Below are 21,083 nucleotides of genomic sequence, written 5' to 3'. Positions count from 1 at the left end.
TAGGGGTAGTAGGGGCTAGGGGGGCAAGGGGGGCTAGCTACTTACTAATAGCGTTCTTACTACTAGTACTAGTATTAGTAGTAGTAGTAGGCGTAGAACATATAAGGCAGGCATAGAAGCGCTACTACTATTGGCTAGGGGTAGCGAAAGGGGCAGCGACTAAGGCGGGAGAGGCGGTAGGAGCTAGCTACTTACTAGCAACGCCCTCGTTAATAGTAATAGTAGTAGTAGTAGTAGTAGTAATAGTAGATGTAAGGCGTATAGGGCATATAGGGTAGGGCTAGAGGCGCTACTACTATTGGTCGAGGACAGTAGGAGGATCGGCGACAAGGGCTAGGGGGGCGGTAGGAGCTAGCTACTCACTAACAATAGGAGCGTCGTTATTAGCGATAGCGAAAGGGTTGTTCTCCTTGTATAGCTCTATATCGTTATATTTGAAGTTGCTATATAACTTAATTAGCTATTGCCAATTGCAATACTACTGTGATTTCGACCGATTTTTCGATTTAACCGACTTATAAAATATATAAAAAGTGTAGATTAAAGCTACAATATAGCTAATTAGCTTCCTAGCGATAACGACGATAGAAATAGCTTTAAATCAACTTATACGATAGTAGCGTAGATAGGCGAGTAGGTAGCAACGGCTATAGCTACAAGGTTAGAAGAAGGAAAGGAAGAAGAAGTAGATAGAAGGCTCTAAGGCAATAGAAAAAGCTATAGCCTATATACCTATATAGTTCTTAAAGAATCGAAGGTTTCAATATTAACTATATAGAGTAAATATTGTTCATTTTTTAGAATCTATCTAACTACGAAGTATCTAGACTAATAGTAGAACAGTAGCTAGCTAGTACCTCCTCTATACTTATATTCCTTCTCTAGTTTCTCTATAAAGCTAAGCTTAGGGGTTGGGATGAAATTTCTATTTATCTACGATTTTATATAGTGTTGAGCCTACTTTTAGAAACTTTGATCAACTCTATAAAGTTCGTCCTAGGGCTAAGACTTAGACTATTAGCAACACTTACTATATCTTAGTATTATAGAAACTCTTTTCTAAGCGCGCTAATCGGCTAGGAACTAAGCAACTCGTTTACAGTCTAGTAGCTAGCTAGCTACTAATCCTCTAACTTCTAGTTATCAGTTATTACAAAGTTCCTTAAAGTTAGAGGTAGGAATAAGGATATAAAGTAGTACAATCTAGTAGCTAGCTAATACTCAACTAGAGAACTATATATTACTACTTATTGCTAAGATATAAACGAAGGAATATCTAACCTCTAAACCCATTGTAGATCTTCCTAAACCTTGCCTAATAGCTTTCCTAGAATATAGTCGAGATCCTTTTACAAGCTATATATTGCCTATATATTATCCTAGATCCTATATATCGTAGTTTATAGCAACTATATTAGCTCCTAGACCTATAAGAATAGCTACTAATTAATAGAGACCTTGTCTAAGCTAATGAGATCTACTAGCTATAGAACAACGCTATAGTATATCCTAAACCCCTTCGCTTCTAAGATACTAACTAGCTACTAGAAATGCTTTAGCTATAATAAGTTTATCAACAAATAATAATACTAAATATATAAGTAAAGGAGCAACTAGCTCCTAAACTATATATACCTATAGTAAAGGATGCTAACTAGCTTTGGAATTAGGGTATTCTATAAGAGCTAAGCAACTTAATCCGCCTAGTTGACTACATTGTAGTAGTCTAGGTTACGATGTTCGTCTAGAGTAGCCTACCTAAGCGTAGAGACCTTAGTAGCAATATCGGCAGTACCCTAGGCAGTTAGCCGTAGTAACTAGACAGCTACTATACCGCTCCGCTACTGCCTATCGTTGTACTATAGACTAAGGAACTAGTCCAGTATAAAAACGCTATTGAAGTCGAGAAGCTCGTTAGCATTAAACCATTTACGTACTATCGACAGCTTATATACAATTAGTGCTTAAGCCTATTTAAGTAGCCTATTAAAGCCCTAGCTATTAAACTACTCTATATATATAGTTAAGAGTATATAATTGAGACTCTTAAACTTAGCTTAGATTACTTTGTTTCAATAGTCTTATATATAGTGATCAAAGTAAATGATTAAACTAGTAAGAGGGAAGGTACTAGCTATCTGCTACTTCAGTATAAGCTTAGTGTTCTTAATCTTCGAGTACTATCCTTCGACTATATTTGTTATAGTGATCTAGTAGAGTAGAGGGGTCGTATCTTATACCTAATACGCTTATAGTCGAGTATTGTTTAGCTAGTTGTTCTTCAAATACTGCTTAAGCCTATTGGTACTAGCGTAAGCAATAGTAGCCTCAATAGACTCTATATAGCCTTTTTCTAAACGATAGCTTAGAAGAGTAGCCGCTATATAGCCAAGGCACTCCTTGTTGATACTAATCTAGCGTTTCAAAGTCTTTTAGCAATGCTTTATATAGAGGAGATATTATATATATAGGAGGCTATGCTTATCGTAGCCAAATACCTCTTAGACAACAAGTTATTCGGCTATAGAGTCGTCGATGATTATATATTTCAAGAGCTAGCCCCTATTAGCTACTCCCCTATACTACTCTAGTAGTATATCTAGGTATACTATAATACTATTAGTAGTCTACCTCTCTATAAAGAAGTAAGTAGAAGAGAGCTAGTAGCTATTGAAGTCCTAAACTATAATCGTAAATAGGTGCTAACCGCTATAGGCAGTTTTATAAGTAGTATCTATAATCGCTAGTTGGCTATACTTTTTTAGTATATCCAACAAGTCTCTATATACAAAGACCAATGTAGAGGAGTTCTCGCTAGGTATAGTCAATGCCTTATATTTATACTAATCACTATAGGCTAGTAGCTAGGTAACGGCTTCTATAAATTCTACCTCCTTAAAAACCTTATAGGACTATACCTTATAATTATTACGTTTATAGAGCTTAAGAGATCTACGAAGGTTACAAATCTCCTAGGTTGTAATATACTAGCCACCTATATAGTAAAGACGTGCCCTAGCCTTAGGAGTTTTAGCGTAGCTACATAGCTAGTGTTCTATAGCACTGTCGCTATATCTAGTAGTAAAGAGGTAGGTAATATACTCTACAATAGTATATAGACATTTAACTATCTCGATATCTTCCATTAAGTAATTATACCTATAGCGAATTACGATATTAATAGTACTATCGTCGTACTAAACCTCGTAGAAAGTATAGCGGTATAGCTCTATATTCTATAGCGCCCTATTACGTTTACCTTGCCCTTTGGTCTTTTATAGCGTTTTCCAAAGGCAATAGCGAAATATAGTCTTTATTTGCCATTGCCTTAGAGCGTCTCTCCTACTATAGAAATATAATACCTAATGCTATTCGGCTTACTAAGATATATATAGGAGGGTAAACTCACCCTCTTTGAACTAACGTTCCTAGATCTTCTAAATATTGTTAGGAATTACAAGGCTACCATTTAGCGCCCTAGGCTCTAGTCTAGATAAGCAAATTGGGGATATATACCTATACCTACGTCTAGAAGCTAGTTTCTCTATAGAGGAACTATCTCCCTCATCGGACAGTTTATCGAATAGTACAGAGCTATCTAGTAGCTAGGCAAAGGCTAAAGTAGGACTAGGAATACCGCTTGATTATAACAATCGTACAATTAGAGGCTTAGGGACGGGGAGGAGCTAGGGCAATACCTACTAAGTAGCTAGATCGAAGTTAGGTTCAGTAGATATATGTTCTAGGACTAGGGAGCTCGCTATAGGTATAACATTAGCAATTCAACGTTAGTAATCAAATTTACTATTTGACTAAATAGCACTTATATATTAAGGGGGACTAAGGGCGCTAATAGGCTATAGATACTATATCGTTTTATTGCTAGCTATACAACATATCGTTTTATTACTAGCTATATAGTATATCATTTTGTTGCTAGCTATATAGTATATCATTTTACTACTAGCTATATAGTACGTCGTTTTATTGCCAACTATATAAATCGAACTAGTCTATAGCTAGATCAATATTAAGCAACTACTAATTGGCAAATAGCAAAACAATGGAACTTACTTAACGTATCTTCTAGTTGCTAGCTATATAAAGTAAGCTAGTCTACAATAGAATACTAGTCTATAGCTAGATCAATACTAAGCAACTACTAATCGGTAGATAGTAAAAACAATAGAATTTACCTAGCGTATCGTTTTACTACTAGCTATATAGTATATCGTTTTACTACTAGCTATATAATACATCGTTTTATTGCCAACTATATAAATCAAGCTAGTCTATAGCTAGATCAATACTAAGCAACTGCTAATTGATAGATAGTAAAACAATAGAACTTACTTAGTATATCTTCTAGTTGCTAGCTATACAAAGCGAGCTAGTCTACAACGAAATACTAGTCTATAGCTAGATCAATATTTAGCAACTACTAATATACACTAGTAGTAAACCAATTGACCAACTTACCAATAGGATCCATTAGATATAGGCTAAATACGTAGTTCTATAGCGATACAACGTTGTAATATAGGTCGGAGCACAATAGAGGGTAGGTATAGACGTAGATTGGTTAGGGAAACGTAGGCAGGATGTAAACCAACGGCTAGGCAGCTACTGACGCGACGTGGGCGTAAGGACCACCGTGTAGAAATTGTTAAGCGGCGGCAAAAGGAGTGACTTCTAAGCGCGGGACCCACGGGTATCTGTAGGGACTATGGAAATTAGGCTTGGCGGGACCTCTTTAACGTCTACCGCTTGACCAGGCCAGACAGGGGTCGGCGGCTAACCCCATGCACGTCCGGGAACGCTATTTTCAGACCCCACCCTCCCTAGCCAGTCATATCGCGCGGGGTACGGATAACATACACATACACGTACCCAAGTGAAGGGGAGGCTCACTCAGGACAGGCGACCATCTGGATGCTCGCTCGTTGATTCGTCCTTCCGACTCGGCAACCCAGGCGGGCGGGACTCTGGTCGATGACACAACAACAACAACGACGGAAAAGCTGTGGGGAACAGCTATTTTTAGCTTCCTCCTCTTTTCGCGCGCTGAAGATAACGTCAGTTATGGGTTATTCCATTCATGAAATGCAGATTCTGATCCCTCTGCTGAGCACCAGGTCAACTTTGACTAGCGTGGCGTCGGCGAGCTTGGGATTCAAGTTCGGTAGAGTTCTCATTCTACCTTCCTGTGTGTGATCCGGTCGGCCATTCGCCAAAGATGCCCAAGGCGCGGTGCAAAACGAGGGCCAATGTCATTTCTCAGCCCAGCCATGCCCTCCCAGCCTAGCAGCCCCAGCCGTCTATGAAAAGGTCCCAAAGAGCGCAGTCTAGTAAAACAATACAGTTGACCACCCTGCCCCGAGCAGAGCCAAACCAAGAAGAACCTTGCCTTCTATCCCGTCCCGAAATCTCCGACGCCCCCCATCCCAAATGCGAGTAACAGGAGCAGGCGGCCCCTTCGTCGTGATTCGGGAAATAGGAACCCGAGAATGCTTGTTGTGCCGTCCCTCCATCCCTGATTTTTCTCTCCCCAACGCCGCCACTCCAGAAATCCAAATGACGCCATTCATTTCGTTTCGGTGGCATTGAAGGTGCAGTGGATGCACCTGAGAAACGTTGTCGGACCGGCCGGAGCTCGTAATCCACGCATCCACGCCCGGCAGAATGGGCTGCCCGTTAACCTTCCTAACCATCCCTTCGATAATCGTCTCAAAGCTCATGACATCATGATGTCCATGGATAATCCCGTTCCCCTCCTTGCGAGGAAGGCAGTGGAGATCTCTATCAGGACCCGCTCCCCGTTCGCAGAATGCAGTCGTCAGCCAGCCGTGTTGCTGGACGCAATGCTCGAGTCATCGCTATAATACACGCCGGAGCCATCCTCTTCAAGCTCATCGACGACCATGAGGTTGGCCATTGACTCCATGACATCTACATCCTTGTTAGCCATCCATGTTTTCGGCTGGGACCGGGGTGAGCAAGTTCTTACTCTGGCTGAGCTGCAGGAAATCCCGAGCTTCGTCATCTTCGATCGGCTCCTTCAGGTTGAAGTATTTGCTGCATTGCTTGATCACCCGCTGCAGCCCACCGACCGACCTCTCCGTCACCTCCGTGTTTCGGGCGACGTAGTTGTCGCGCAAGTACCAGAGGCATCTGGTTCCCAGGGCTCTGGCTGTCTGCCTCACCTTCTCTGCCTTCTCCCGATCCTCTTCGGACTCGTTGCCGCTCGGCGACTGGGAAATCCGAGGCTGGAATATCTTGTCCCGCAGGAACCTTTCGGTCTCGTCGATGACTGACGTGTCGAAGTATCCCAGCAAGCCCGGCGCCCAGTCCGGCACACTATCGAGCCCAGCCATGATCACTTGGTGCCTCGTCTCTCCAGATCTCTCACGCGGCGCGTCAAACGTCTCCCGCATAAAGTCCAGAAACGCTTTTCCCTCGGAATTCTGCAGGATAAGGCACTGCTGTGATACGTGCTTGATCAGGTCGCTGATAAGACCCGCATCACTTGCCACCCGGCAGAAAACTGCCGAGGCGACGTGCAGGTAGGGTCCGACATTGTGCGCGATTTGGCCGGTAATTCTATGAAGGAGCGTGCGGAAAACCGAATTTTCCATCCGCCGGCTCTGCTTCATCAGGCTGGCAATGATCGAATCAGATGCAGCCGGGTTCTGCCCAATCGAGATGAGCCTGTCGATGAAGATGTTGACCGGAAACGTGCGAGGACCCATCTGATGAAGGAGGTCCGCCTCCGCTTTCGTAAGGGCAAATGGTTGATCCAAGCCCCCGTCTGGGTCGAGGCGCTTCGTGGAGTCGGTCACGCCAGTGGGTTGTCCGCTCGGGGTGTATCCGCACCGCATGTGTGCGAGCAAGAAGTCCAGAAGCTGGATGATCGACTCGTACGAGGGAGGACGATTCGGCATTCTCCGAGAGATGACTGAAGCCAGTTTCGCGAACTGGTTCGGCAGCAGAGCCTCAGTATTGGCGTCAGCCAACACAATCCACAACAGCCACCTCAGAAAATCCGGATGTCCCAGGAAAGCGGCCAGCTCATGGCGTCCCAGCTTGACGAATGACAGCATGAAGTCGAAGACTTCGGGCCATGACCGCAGACTGGTGTGAAAATGCTGCCACAGTTGCTCAAGCATGCGGATCATGCCAGAGATGACAGACATCTGAGGGTCGAGCTGGTCCATGTCCTCATCATCACCTTCCTGACTCGGAATGCCATACTGCTCCGGCACCTGCGCCTTGAGAGACCGGAGGACTTGTATCAGGAGGTAGGCCGTTCCTTGCCGAACATCCTCGTCGAGGTTCCGTTGCAGGAGCATTCGCAGGGCGACTGTGTACCGGGAGAAGTAACTGAAGACGGCCAGGCCGCAATGAGCGCAGTTCTCGCAAAAGGCTTGGATTTGGCTGAGAAGATTGTAGAACTCTGGAACGTCCTTTGTTCGCGAGGCGACCTGGTCAAGGTGGCTCAGAGCCATGGTCAGCGCCTGCGTCTCCATCGCGTGGTCCTCAGAACACCGGCCCGAATTCAAGTTCCTCAGCTCAAAGAGCAGAAGGCAAATGAACTGGATCTGCGAAGGATCAAACAGGCAGTGCCTCCGGATGAACCATGCGTTCTCCGCCCAAATGTGCTTCAGTAGGTCTTCGGGCATCTTCGCGCGCGGGGGGCCCGGAGGTTCCGAACCCCGAAGGCGCGCCTGGTGCCCGGCGAGAGTCGACGCCCTCTGGTAGAACAGCATGTAAGCGCTATACTGCTTCTCGTACATCGCGTTGTTTGGGAACTGGGGCTGGTAATCGGGACCCCCAAAGCATGCGTTCGCCATTGATGCCGGGTCCCATGGGCCGACTGTCTCATCGTTGAATTCAACCCACGTCTGCGCGTCGCCGGATGTTGGCCGCTCCCGGATGTACGAGTAGTAGTGTCCGGACTCGGCAGTCCCAGTATGAACGAGGATGCCAACGAGCTCAAACAGGTCCTGCGACTGTTCCTCTTCAGGATTGCTCAAGTGATCGATGGTGTACGGCCGCATGTCGATCATGTCGGGAAATGCAAAGTAGTCGTTGATCTTGCTACGCTGCATCGTCCGGAGGTTGAAATCGAACCGCTTGAGGTGGAAGATCAGATTGTCCGGAATGTCCTTTAGACACGCCCTGTCCTTGCTGTTAGTTATTGGGAAATGATGGGAAACAAGGGATGGTGCCGACTAACCTCTTGACAGCATCGACATGGCGATCGCAGGTGGAGCACTTGTACTTGTTGTCTGTCGTCTGTCAATTGATCGGAACAGAATAACGCCTCTTCGGAGAGGGGGAGAAGAGGTGGAGATCAACGTACCGCCCTCCATGATCTCGCCATCAACATACGCCTGCAGGCTTTCTTGCAGCGAACTCTTGCCTTTGATGTCGCATTGAATGGCAGAGAAGGGCTCAAGCCGCTCGGAGACGTGTTCGCATTCCTGAGAGCGGACTTGTTGGACTAGTTGGCCACCGTAGAAAGAACGAAAGCGGTTTTTCTCTTCGCTTGTCAGAAATTGTCCCTCCCAACGGTCGAACAAGAGATTGTAGAACTCGTCCACATCCATCTGAATGGCGATGTCGATTTGAGTGTCCTCGTACGTCTTGATCGCCGCGACGCAGTCTTCGGGGTTGATGAAATGCCGGACGCTCTCCTGCAGGTAAGCGAAGAGCTTCTGAGTCTCGAACAGAAGGTTCTGGGAGTAATGGGCATCTCGAACAGCTGCCGTAAGCATGAACTGCCGAAAATCGACGTTCATAAAGAGCTGGGTAAGCAGCGAGTTGAAGTAACATGTGTTCGAGAGGTTGCGGAGGCCGGGGTAACCGCATGGGGCCCTGATCGCTTTTGTCCTCTCGAACTGCTGTGGCAGCTCATAGGAATAGAAGTCTAGGAGAACTAGATTAGCGATGGAGAGGCACTCAAGATAAGGGTGGCTATCCCTCACCCTCTTCTTCCGGGTAGACTGGAACCAGGTCGCCATTGTCCTCCAGCGCCCACATCAGCTGGGCTCGGTCACCTTTGACCACGGTGCAAATGATCTCCTTCAGCCATCTCCGAGTTTCATCGCAAGCAATCGGGTGGCTGGGCTCATATTCTCCCGTCGTCTCGTTGCGCGGGGGGAAGAGATGCTTCCAGAAGAGCTTCCGAGCAACGCCGCTGCAGAAAATACGGTTAGATCGCCAAGCCAGTTGAGACACTTTTAAAATAAAAAAATAAATAAAGATGTATATATATATTTAAAAACGAACCTCGCTGGAAGGACATCCTGGCTGATATCCTCATTCCCAAGGCACACGAGGGCATGCAGAAGTCGAACGAGACCAGCCGCGACCAAGTCCACGTTGGCAGGCTTCGTTGGATCCTGGGTACGCGAACAATTAGCGACCCCGCGACGGCAAACCCGGGACAAATGCTCAACTTACCTCTGTCGTCGTATAGTTGAGGAGTAGGTTGAACCAGTCATCTGAGAGCTGCTTGGCGTTGGCGATTTCGGACCCCGCGTCTTGTAGGGTACGAAGCATCACAAAACAAAGATCCAGAACCTCTGCAGAGTTGTTTGGGCGGGCAATCGCCGGCCTGACGAGTCGAGAGACCAGATGCCAGAAGAAGTCTCTGAACTGTGCGGTTGTTGAGTCGATTTCTTGAACGCTTCAAGAGAGACATGACGTTAGAACCGAGTACAAAAAGAGGATATCGGACAGGAAGCACATACGATTCGTTCTCCTTGATGGGACAGGTTTTCTGCCGGATGAGCAGTGCCGTGTTGTGCCTGACAAGATCTCGCTCATCGTTGAGCAGAAGGTCCTCAAGCACGCGCGGGACTTCGGGATGGACGCAAAATGCCGACATGAAGGTGCCGCTCATGGAGCACGACTCCAGGATACTCTGAAGGCAAAGGGATACATGCTTAGGAGCACCCAATGGAGTGTCCGATGAGGCAGCCACCGACAGGTTCGAAAGTAGGTGGTCGAGTAAGGTGCCGTCGAGGGACTGAGCTGCTGACGCCGGAAGCTCGGCATCTGGAATCGCAAATGTAAGTAACAGCAAAAAAAAGGGGGCCGCGAGCGGTTAGGAGACGTGTTGTGTTGGTTGGGGTTGACTGCTGGATCACGGCGGCAGACATACCTGCAAGTAGAGAAACCAACAACTCTACGAGGGCAGAACCCAGCTCAATTCGCCTCTCCCGGTTCGGGCATTGAGCAGTGAGTTGAGGGTCGGACAGTGCAGGAACGACGAGAGACAACGCTCGAATCAAGCGCATCTTACGTTGACTCGAATGGTCATCTTTTTCCCAATTCCGTCTATCGAGCGAAGACCTCGTGCGCTGCAAGCCGAGGTACTCATGCAGGGCATGAACTGCATATAGCGACTTGAATGGCTGGCCGATGGGGAATATATCCAAGTAGGAACGTGATGGATCACCGATCGCCTCAAGGATCTTCTCGTCGGCAGGGAGTTTCACCAAGAAGCCGTAGATCTACAAAGATGTCAATGTCAGCCCTATCGCGCCAGCAGAAATTCGCGATTCAACAAAAGGACCTTACCTCACGAGCGAACTCTTCCTCCATGGACAGGTACTCCCCCAACTCCTCGAAGTGGCTCAGGATCTCGACTTCCACCGGCGATGCACCTGGACGAATCCTCGGTGAGGCCGGGGCATCGGTCTCCTTTTTCACAAGGATGATGCCGTTGTGGATTTGGAGATCTTCGAGGGACTTGCAGATATCGCTTTCCTGCGGAACAAACGGCCGCCCGCGGTAGAAGATTCGGTAGCTCTCGAATCCTGTGGCTTCCCGCAGACTTGCCAGCAGCGATGCGGCAGTGTTGCGCTTGCCGATGTTAAGTGGCATGACTGGGGTCTGTCTATCGCCGTCGAACGACTGATATTTCAGCTCTGCCGACTCACCCTCGACCGCCTTCAAGGGTTCCAGCATGAGGGATCTCATATCCGGCGCGGAGAACTGCGGCCGGGCTTGGTGGAGTCGATGGAACTCTCTCAGGATCGCCAAAGAGCGAGTGAACAGAAGCCCCTGATCCTGATGCTGACAGCCCTTGGTAGCTAGCACCGCGGAGTCTTCATCCTGGCTCCCAGCACCATCTGCGAAGCCATTTAACTTCCGGGCTGCCGATGATAGTTGACGAAGACAGCGGCCAACAAGAGCCAAGTGCACTTTCCGAGCTCGGTAATGTGAAAAGGACTGAATAGATCGGCTCTCGATGTAGATGTCGTTGACCAACGTCTGAATTGCTCGCTGCTCTACTGTGCCCGTCGGCGCGGTCAGAGCGATCCGCCACAGCAGCTCGATTCCCGGATGACCGGGGTTGTCGTCATCGTCAAGGGCAATGCTCGCCGGGTCGTTAACGAGCGGCATAACCCCTTCGCGGACGAAGTCAAGCGCACCCTGACAGAAGAATTGGGGCTCAAGGGTAGGGAGATATTCGGCAAAACACGCCGAGGTAAAGGGGTTCTCGCCCTGGCTTCGCTTCATCGCAGCAGTCAGGATCTGCCAGGCAACGTCCCGGTCAGCCTGGCAAGCCGCTTCCGAGCCGACAAGCAGACCCCACAGCTTCGACCCGAGCCCTTTTGTGAGAGACTGTGATTCCTGGAATATGACGGCCATCAGAAGTTCCTTCCGCGGCGTGTTCTGAGGCCCGCTGATGACGGCCGGGAAGCCCGCAGCCTTCGCAGCGGAAATGGCACCCTCGAGCTCATCGATCAAGAGCTTCGGCAGATCATGCTCGGAAGTCAACTCGCGCAGATCTCGCGCATGGTGAAAACGCGTCGCCAGCTTGAGGACCCAAAGGCTCCCGATCGTGGACGGGGACCGCTGGGCGATGTCACTCAAACAATCACGGTAAATCTTCCACCGGCCCTCCTGGCCAGGGCCGTGAGTCAGGATGCTTTCGAACTTGTGGACGGCAAACTGCTGGATGTCGGGATAGGCGACAGCTGATTGCGTCCCCAAGCCTGAGGACTGGCGGATCAGGCGGATGCAGAGGTCAAAAGGAGCCGAGTCCATGAGCAACGTGTCCGGAAACCTGTTCAGGAGTTGCCTGAGCAGCTGATCGCAGAATTCCCGCATGGCGGGGCCGAATAATTCTACGGGCACCGCGTTCAGCTTCCCGAAGAAATGCATCAAGGGCTGCTGCGGGAAGAGGTGGAGGATGCGGCCGATCATGCGAAGTAGCGCGTCGGACACCCGGGGGTCCTGCGTCGACGTGACCGTCTGCCACAGGGCGTCCGTATGTTCATTGGTATATGTGTCCGAGATGACCAGGAAGCCAATAATGTTGCTGCTCTCGAGCGTAATCTCCGGGTGGCAGGTCGGGCCTAGGATGTAGTTGACCAGACCAGTCTCGAGAAGAAAATTGGCGATATACTGCCAGAGAGCGGCGATGGCTTCGTTTGCGTGCGGTTCTGTGTTTTTCCGGTAGAAGGCGACCAGGTCGTTGCACATTGTACTCACAGCCATGACGCGGAGTTGCATCTGCCCAGACTTGATGAGCCTGACAAAGTGGGTGAACTTCCAGTGGTAAGCCATTGCCTCGGGCACATGATGAGGAGCGACGCGGGGATGGGCCTCAAAATGTTCGTCGATGATCTCCGCAGGAACGACGCCGCTTGAAGTGAGACATGCTTGATATATCTCTGTCAGCCCTTCGAGAAGGTTTCCCGCCCCATCTGGCGAGAGCTGGTTGAGGTTCTTGTCGATGATGTCCGAGAGCATGGTGGCCAAGCTCGTGAAGAAAGCATAGCTCAAGGAGATGTTGCGTCGGAAAGGCTCGTTGAGGGGGCCATGCATCCTGCGGAAGCCGTACTTCAGGATATTCCCCGCAATGAGACATAGGTTTCCCAGGTGGTCGGTGACCGGCCTTGGGAACTGGGACACGAGCTGTCGCTCGGTCAGGGCGAGCTGAATGATGTGGGTGAGCGCACCGCCCTGGACGGCTGGGCATTTCTGGAAGCGGTCGAGAATCGCTGCGAGCTCTGCAGGGTAGCTCCAGTCCTCGTCGCCGTTGCGTAGCTGAGTTGAATGGAGTGTCACCTCCTCGCGGCGTAAGAGCGCGCCGAGCGCATGAACGTACGGCGGCGAAGCAAGAGCCTGCAGACGCCCCTGGTCGGACAAAGCCGGGCTCTTAATGACACGGCAGTCGAATTCGACGAAGAAGGCTGTCAGCTCGGCAAACGACCTGTAAAACGCAAAGATCTCCTGCCGCATGTCCCTGGACCGGGGGTAGGCCGTCCTACAACAAACATCAGTCCCGTCAACAATGCCCAAGCGCCGAAGTGTTTAGACTCACTTTCGGTTCACCATGTGCAAGACCAACTGGGGCACCGGCTGCCACATGTCCCGGTGCATAAAGTATGAATCATCAATGGCGCGAGGCGAAGCGGTCTTGACGAAGAGCAGATATCGGTCAATCCACTCGGCGAAGCAGCGTGACACTTGGTCGTCTGGGATGTACATGTCAGTGCTTTCCTTCCACCCACGGGCAGCTAGCCAAGCTAGTGGCAAGGACTGTGAGCTTACGGGTTGGCAAGTATTGTAGCAACCGGATGACTGTGTCGAGGTATGTCTCTGATGCATCATGAAACGGGAACGAGACCGTGGGGTCATAGCCCAAGGACCGGCCGGACTCGTCCAGCATGGTGACCTCCGGCTCGTCGTCCTCGAAATCAACGTCATCTTCTCCGTCCATCGAGACGACCTCGACCGGCGGGCTCGTGCTACTTGACCTCGACGACGCCAGGGCATCAATTGTTGCATCGTTCGCAGACATGGCGGCTTCGGGTCCCTCCACGCTCGATCTGACAGCATCGACGGCGGCAGCGGGGCGCAAGGCGGAGCCGTTCGGGGATGGAGAGGGGGGCGAAGGAAGAATCGGCTCGAGAGGCTGCGAGGGCGTCCGCACATTGATGGTGACGCGGCTCGAACTCGGCGGGGGCACCGGCGCGGCGTCGGGAAGCTGCTGTTCCGGCGTGCTGGGGTTGGCGGGGTCCGAGTCGATCTTCATGGCAGAATCGCTCGTGAGCTCCAGCGCCGGCGTGCCCTTGGAGGGCGAACGTGGTGAGGAATTGACAGTCTCGACGGAGCGACTGCGGGATCCGCTGGCGAGGGATGTGCGCCGCCGCTTTCGGGAGGATAAATCGCTGTCGTCAAAAGGATTAGGCCGTGTTGAGCAGGGCTCGAAGGAGGCAGCACGTTCGCTCGACGGATCGACTGCTGTCGGAGCTTGAGCCATCGGGCTTCGCGAACAGGATGGATGGGGGAGAGCGGTTGTAGCTCCGCAAACGGGTGAGCTCCGTCTGGAGAAGCTCGGTGGCAGCTTCTTGAGCTCACAGATGTTAGCATGTGGTGGTGTTGTGTGGTATCAAGTTCCCTGCAATGCCCGGGCAAGGTGGGGTGAATCGTTCGCTACCATGTGGATGCTGAGTGGTGCTTTGGGCAAGCTCAGGGAAAAAGCCACAGGGCGCCAGCCAACCTAGGTAAGGTAGGTAGGAAATAGGCAGTTAAGCTTTCGGTTCCGCTTTAGAGCACTTGCAAGCCGCGTTTCCAAAGGGCAGCGGTAACTAAGAAACCTGGAACCGCAGCACCGTGAAATGCCGAGGCTAGCAAGAAACGACAAAGGGAGGGGCCCGGGGATAAAAAAAATAAGGTAAGCAGCGTACCGCCTGTGGGATGTTGAATCGGGATCAAGCAGCTTATGCCGTGCCCTTTCTCGGTTTTCCTTTCTTTCGTCTCTCGTACCACCAGCAGCTGAGTTATGGCGACCAAGGTAGGTACAGGAAGAATGTGGGGAACGAAAAGGTGAGTGAACGTGCGCCTCCACAGTGGAAGTGACGCAACGAAAAGTTAAAGTGGGCTACCGGGGCCTCAAAATGTCCCAAATCGGAGGTTGGCTCGCTCACCGTCAGGCTGCAGGCACACAGTGGAAATGCGCGGCTTCCCGAACAATCGGGCAGCCTGGGATAAGAGGCTGTGGAAGACTCCAGATAGGATTGAGATGGTATATGGTTGAAAAGAGAGCTGCGTGCCTAGACGGCCTTCCACCGAAGCAAGCATTGGGCAACAAACAACACATCCGGCCGGCTCTGGTGCTACCAGATACCAGGCAGATTGGTTGATGAAGGCAAGGCAGTTGTGTAACTTACCACAGTAAGGTAGCAGCTGGTAGCTAGCTTACCATCACAGGTGGAGGCAATTGCTCGAAGCTCGAAGGCTCCAGGCGCAGGGATCTGGGAACGCGGGGAAGGGCGTCCTGGAATTGCCCTGCCTGCACAGTGCATTATCTTCGTTACATCACAGGCAGACTTTCCCTCCTTATCAGCTCCGAGCTGATACCTGCCAGGAAGCTTTGGAAATACCAGGTAGGTGCTTCCATTGGTGTTTTGTACCTTACATTACCGAGCAACCTAAGGTACCCAGTACACTACCTTGTCAAGAGGTAAACTCAGGTACCTAGCTTACCTAAAATCAAGCAAGGTCATATACTTTACGTTACGCTGTAATTGCTTGAGTATATTAAGGTAAGGTATTCACCATTACATGTCCGCTCTTAACAGTCTCTGGTGCATACTGGGTACCTTACCTATCTCCCATGCACAGTACACAGTAGCAGGTATGAGGAACCTTAAACAAGGTTTCAGATTGTCCAGATTGTCCATTGCTTCCGTAAGCTCAAACTTTATGCCAGAAAGACAATCAAGTTGAGGAGACAAGGGGGAAGTTAGAAAAGGAGCAAGCACGAAAATGAAAGAGAAGGTTGGGAGAAAGGGTATGAATTTAAGATACCTTGGTCATTGCGCCTTCTGGGCAGTTACGGAGAGTTTTCAGGGAGTTCACGTTATGAGTGCACATACAGAGCGCCTCTGCCACTGATTCACGAACATGGCCCACAGGGCTGCGCTAGCTTCACCCCTGCCGCAGCCCCCGAAGCTCACAAGGTTGAGGGTCGGTCTGTCGCTGAAAATGGTAACTTTTTCTTGAGCTCATTTCAACCCCAACTTCTTCGCAGTTGTAGCGTACGTACACTACAGATCTGGCAGTGGGGCAAACAGCAGGAAGGGCTCAGATACGAACAGAAGAAGCAGCTACATCACTGTGTAGAACCTCGACGATCTCGAGAGACAGCGCTGGAATCTGTTCGCGAACTGGTTCATTGTTGCGACGGGGCGTGCTCCGGGCCTGGTCACAAATGGAGCGCAAGAAAATTGTGCACACGCTGGACACTCCCTATTCCGCCGTTGAGTGGTCAGTCAGCAATGCAATCGACGTCCCCATAACCCACGGTCGCGTGTTCCCGGCGCTCCGTCCGCGAAGCTAACCCTTCGAGAAGGCCGCACGTCTGCCAGGATGACCAGGACACCATCGTCGAGCTCCTCTGCCAGTAAGTTCATTGTTTGTTCCGGTCCGGCTGCAGCTGACGACCTACCCGCGCGCAGTCTCCTGGCTCCCCTAGGAGCGCATCGAAGGTCTTTCATTCCGGCTTCCAAGGGAAAGAGGAAACGCTCCAAGCGGGCTCAAAACCGGGAGACGCCGGCAGCGGCTGCTCCAGCAAACCCAGCCCCTCCCGTGCCGGAACTGTCCGCCTATGTCGATGTCGGACTCGCCAAGATCTCTCGCACTTTGCAAGCCATGTCTCCCAGCAGAGACGAGCCGGGTCTATTGCAACAGGAGGGATCATCTGCCAAACAAGAGGAGCCGACCTCCAGACCGGACGACAGACCGTACAGTGTCGTGTTCGCGGCTCGCTCGGGCCGATCTTCAGCCTTTCACTGCCATTTCCCGCAGATGGTCGCGCTCGCCGCTCGGTCACAGAAGGCGGACGACGCTGTCAGGCTGGTCGGTTTATCGAAGGCGTGCGAGGACCGGTTGAGCGCCGCACTGGGGATTCCGCGAGTCTCCAGCATCGCCCTGCGGGAAGGTGCCCCGCAAGCCAAGGGTCTCGTTGATTTCGTGCGTGAGCACGTCGCCCCGGTCAAGGTCCCTTGGCTGGAGGAGGCTCAGGCCGCGCAGTTCCTCGAGACGCGAATCGATCCCGTTCCGACCAAGATCGGGTCCAAGAAGCCGAGGTTGTCATGACCGCCGACGAGCGTGCTCATGTTGGCTCAGTACCGGGCGTCCGATGCCACCGGTAGCAGGGCTTGCGAGCTCTAGCAGTGCTATGCTCGAGCAATGTTTCGCCGAAGACTAGTGCACGGGTTCCCGATCAATCGCGTCTCTCGGGTTCGCCAATCATGGAAGTTCGCCAATTATGGGATCCCGCCTGCGACTGTCTGCAAGGTGTGACTACTATGTCCGTTTCAATCGGTCCCTACGTGCATTTGGGAAGGCCGGCTCGGTTCGCACGGACACATACTCTTTCAGGTCAACAGGCCAGCTTGAACGGGCTGGGCGACGTGTGGGAGATGCTGGCCATGATGCACGCCGTTACCACGGATTGCCGTCCACGGCACTCGTTGCAAATTCTTTCCCAACTCACCGACAGTGAAGGGCGTGGTCGCGCGGCATGGAGCAGCAAGACAAATGAAGACGGCGCAGCAGGCTGCTGCCCAAAGAGGAGGCAGGTAAACTCTATAATTTTTTTTCCAGGGATACCAGTTCACTAAAGTCCTCGAGCCTCTATATCTCCATGTGAACAACCTGAAGTGTACACCCGGCGCCTATCTTACAAGCCTTCGTCACCATGAACCCCAGCTCAGAACCGCCCTCAGAACCGACTGATTCCCCTCCCAAAGATCCACGAGACTAACCAGTATATCGGCACTAGGATCTTGTTCCTCACCGACATGCTCTTGGTCAAGTAGGCACCGCGCCAGACGACCCAGGCCACCCAGCCCCTGAGCTCGTCGGCCCGGCTCTGGTGGATGGCCTTCCAGCTGCCGAGGTACGTCAGCGTGCCCCAGTTGCGGAAGCGGAACGGCTTCGCCGCGACGCCCGCCGCCCCGCCCGCGTTGAGCCGCCGGGCCAGATGGGTCGCCTGCTGCGACGCCACCTGCGCCGTCTTGGGCAGCGTCGGCTCGTTCTCCATGACCGCGCAGTCGCCGATCACGTAGACGTCCTCCAGTATGCCCGGGCTTGCGGCGCGGTCCCCGCTGCCGCCTTCTGCGGTGGTACCGGACAAGCGAGCGCGGAGGTACGCGTCCGTCACGATCCCCCCGGTGCGGGAGTCCCGAAGGAGGCGGAGGGCTGCTGGTGCCGGCTGGCTGGGGTTGGGCGGCGGGTTGCGGCCCGCCGAGGTCAACTCCTTCGCGGCGAGCTTGGCGATCAGCGGGTTGGCCATGATGCCGGTGCTCCATACCACGATACCGGCGCCGACCTCTTCGTCGCCGCACTCCTTGATCTTGATTTTGAGCGCGCCGTGGCGGCGGCCGAACTCGCCGTCGGCGAGGCGCAGCCGCTGCAGGTGGTGCTGCGTCTTGACGCGGATGTTTTGCCGCGCAAAGTGGTCCATCGCGTACTGGGCCAGGGCCTGGTCGAACATGGGGAGCACCTTGGGGGCGACGTCGTAGACGGTGATGCTGACCAGCGGCATCAGATCGGGGTACAGCGGGGCGAGGTCGTCGCGGATCAGGTCGTGCAGCTCGGCGGCGAACTCGATGCCCGTGGGACCCCCGCCGACGATGGCGAAGTGCAGCAGTTGCCGCTTGTCGGCGTCGCTGAGGTGGTCCGCCCCGCGCGGGTATGAACATTGCTCAAAGAGCGACAGCACACGCAGGCGGATGCGGCGGGCGTCGCCGATGTCGCGGAGAAAGTGCGCATGTTCGCGCACGCCTTCGATGCCGAAGGTTTGGCTGTACGCGCCACAGGCGATGACGAGCTTGTCATAGCGGATATCGATCATGTCCTTTTCAGCGCTCTTGGCTGGTGCCTCGACCATCTTCTCCAGGCCGCTGGTTTCGGATGGAGGCGGGAAAGGAGGCGGCACAACAGTCTTGCTGGCGGCCTCCTCGGCAGCGTTCGCCTCGACGCGGATGATCTTGCGGTCAAAGTCGATGTCGTCGGCCCAGCCCTGATAGAAGCCAATCTTGCCCTGCAAGCGGCGGACGGGCTCTAGAATGGTGCGGAACTCGAGCGTGCCGACGGAAGTCGAGGCCAGGAGGGGAGTGAAGACAAAGTAGGAGCGCGGCGAGATGATCACACGCTCGTACTTGGCAGGATCGAGCGTCCGAGCGAAGCCATATCCTGCCCAGCCCGAGCCGAGAATCACGACCCGCTCTTTGGGTGTGTCGCTACCTGGCAAGGGGCGATCAGCGAGGCTCTGTCGGCTGCGAACCACCTAAGGACCTACTTCTGGCCAGACTAAAGCCTCGCGAGGAGACATGTGAGGTGAATACAAGCTTCAAGTTGGTGCGGCGAGAGAGGCCATGGGGGAGCATCCTCGAGCGATGGGGTACCGAGAGCATAGCTGGGTGGATGTAGTATCACCGGGATCACCTCACGTAGCATGCAGCAATGGCAGCCTTCATTCTCACGGATAGCTTGGGCTCAATATCCGTCTTCAGAGTGAGCCGGCCTCGATTTCTCTGAAGCAAATGTGAAAAAAAATGGGCCCAAATCCGGAAAGTGCGGGCTACCCCGAGACTGGTCGGTGTTGATGTCATTGAACCCCTGGGGGAAGGCGAGAGCTCCCGGGCCGGGCCTCTCCGATGCCAGCTTCATCTTACTGTGTTCGGACACGGACAGACCCGGCCCCTGCTTACACTGCGACTGAGTAGAGCAAGCAACAGCGGGTGCTATGACTCTGATCGACTCTCCTGAGTAATGCCAATATCTCCACTGTTGCTGACCAAGTGCTCCCAAGTCGGCCAAGTCGAGATGAGACACGCTGCTTACTCACAGCTCGGCATCCAGAACGGGCCGGTTGGCCCGTGCAGGGCCCGCTCGGGAGACACCGGAACAGGCCCGAGACGGCGTACGGATTACGGAACGTACGTTACAGAGGCTTCCGGATAGCTGTAGTTAACGTGAGCGACCGGACTACGACATTGTGTCTGTGCATACCTGGGTAGGTACTAGGTATGTACGCCTACATAGGCCAGCTCATGGCAGATCGGACCATCCCGCTTCGGCTCGTAGTCGATGGCATAAGAGGAGCGTGTTCCCTCACCGGCACGCCATGGAAGATTGCGCGCGTACGTTCCAGTGTATCATAACTGTTCCGTACTTCACAGAATTCGACGGCCCTCTGGCTTCCCTCCGAGTTTTTCCGTCACGAGGTGTCCACAGCGAAGGGCGACCCCTACCCGGCAGCATCAACAGTCTCGAGCTGTTGAATAACTGGCCTCCTGAGTAACGTTACTGTGTACTACGTATGTCGCCCCAGGAAACCCTCAATGGTCTCAAAATTGGATAAATTCCTGGTGTTCCCATGCCAGAAACTGCTCCCCTGGTGTGTTCCGCGCGCACTGGGCATTCCAGATATGTATCTCACAATGACATTGTTTGTTTCAGGATGGTAAATATACGGCTGCACTAGTGTAAGTTCGCTGGGTCGCAGGTGAGGGAGGCCCATCCAGTTAGTGAGGTGAGCGTCCTCTGTCGACCTAGACAATGGCTCAGTCGCTTCGGGTTCTGTACTCTCTCTGTCTGTATGAGAGGAAGTACGGATAGGGGTGACTTGGAATTCGAGGGAAAGGAGAGGATCGTGCCGGCTTATATCGAGCGTCCGAGCAGTCTTCGTCTCGACCAGGTTCGGATACCGGCGCCTGAAAATAGATATCCGTACTTCGTTTGCACTGGCAACCGAAGCGGACCTCTCCCGCCGGCTTGTAAACACATGCAAGTACCAAGTATTCCGCAATCTGCGCAATGGCGTTCAGGTTACTGTGTTATAGTTACGGAGCATAAGCCCAGGTGGGTGTCCTAGCCATGCTTCGTGCAAAGGAACTGAACTGCCTTGATTCAGCGACACAACCGTGGTGTCGCTGGCGAGCTCGCTGTGTCTGTCTGTTGGGGGTGGACGGGGAGCCTCTCGCTCCCAGTTGCCTGGTCAAGGGAGTTGCATCGGGTGCATCTCGACCTCAGGCGTGCTGCAT

General features: G+C 52.3%; 3 protein-coding genes across 3 annotated transcripts; 1 reads left to right on the top strand and 2 right to left on the bottom strand.

Annotated features, from left to right (window-relative positions):
* Nucleotides 1–5,720: 5,720 nt before the first annotated feature.
* Nucleotides 5,721–14,774, bottom strand: THITE_2119450 (uncharacterized protein). Its single transcript, XM_003655548.1, has 13 exons — nucleotides 14,715–14,774; nucleotides 13,576–14,374; nucleotides 13,346–13,499; nucleotides 10,588–13,288; nucleotides 10,169–10,520; nucleotides 9,756–10,062; nucleotides 9,466–9,691; nucleotides 9,292–9,404; nucleotides 8,988–9,199; nucleotides 8,363–8,929; nucleotides 8,237–8,288; nucleotides 6,008–8,178; nucleotides 5,721–5,949 (listed from the first exon to the last, which is right to left on the bottom strand). The coding sequence occupies exons 2-13, from the start codon at nucleotides 14,285–14,287 to the stop codon at nucleotides 5,837–5,839; spliced, it is 7,680 nt and encodes a 2,559-aa protein (XP_003655596.1). The 5' UTR covers nucleotides 14,288–14,374; nucleotides 14,715–14,774; the 3' UTR covers nucleotides 5,721–5,836.
* Nucleotides 14,775–16,046: 1,272 nt separating this feature from the next.
* Nucleotides 16,047–17,213, top strand: THITE_2119448 (uncharacterized protein). The gene has a single exon (XM_003655547.1). The coding sequence runs from the start codon at nucleotides 16,399–16,401 to the stop codon at nucleotides 17,125–17,127; it is 729 nt and encodes a 242-aa protein (XP_003655595.1). The 5' UTR covers nucleotides 16,047–16,398; the 3' UTR covers nucleotides 17,128–17,213.
* A 432-nt stretch (nucleotides 17,214–17,645) lies between these two features.
* Nucleotides 17,646–19,597, bottom strand: THITE_2119447 (uncharacterized protein). Its single transcript, XM_003655546.1, has 2 exons — nucleotides 19,337–19,597; nucleotides 17,646–19,281 (listed from the first exon to the last, which is right to left on the bottom strand). Exons 1-2 carry the CDS (start codon nucleotides 19,422–19,424, stop codon nucleotides 17,756–17,758), a joined length of 1,614 nt encoding a protein of 537 aa, XP_003655594.1. The 5' UTR covers nucleotides 19,425–19,597; the 3' UTR covers nucleotides 17,646–17,755.
* Nucleotides 19,598–21,083: the final 1,486 nt, after the last annotated feature.

Source organism: Thermothielavioides terrestris, chromosome 4 (assembly GCF_000226115.1).
Source record: "Thermothielavioides terrestris NRRL 8126 chromosome 4, complete sequence".
Classification (NCBI taxonomy): domain Eukaryota; kingdom Fungi; phylum Ascomycota; class Sordariomycetes; order Sordariales; family Chaetomiaceae; genus Thermothielavioides; species Thermothielavioides terrestris.
This window is presented reverse-complemented; position numbering and strand designations above follow the sequence as displayed.

Bases quoted from the DNA above. Each gene is read 5' to 3' on its own strand.
- THITE_2119450 (XM_003655548.1), bottom strand. From the start codon at position 14,287: ATGGCTCAAGCTCCGACAGCAGTCGATCCGTCGAGCGAACGTGCTGCC. The intron at 10,521-10,587 runs GTAAGGTCCTTT...ACATCTTTGTAG, and splicing joins AGGAAGAGTTCGCTCGTGAG to ATCTACGGCTTCTTGGTGAA. The intron at 9,200-9,291 runs GTTCGTTTTTAA...TATTTTCTGCAG, and splicing joins CAGGATGTCCTTCCAGCGAG to CGGCGTTGCTCGGAAGCTCT.
- THITE_2119448 (XM_003655547.1), top strand. From the start codon at position 16,399: ATGACCAGGACACCATCGTCGAGCTCCTCTGCCAGTAAGTTCATTGTT.
- THITE_2119447 (XM_003655546.1), bottom strand. From the start codon at position 19,424: ATGCTCCCCCATGGCCTCTCTCGCCGCACCAACTTGAAGCTTGTATTC. The intron at 19,282-19,336 runs GTAGGTCCTTAG...GCCCCTTGCCAG, and splicing joins AGGCTTTAGTCTGGCCAGAA to GTAGCGACACACCCAAAGAG.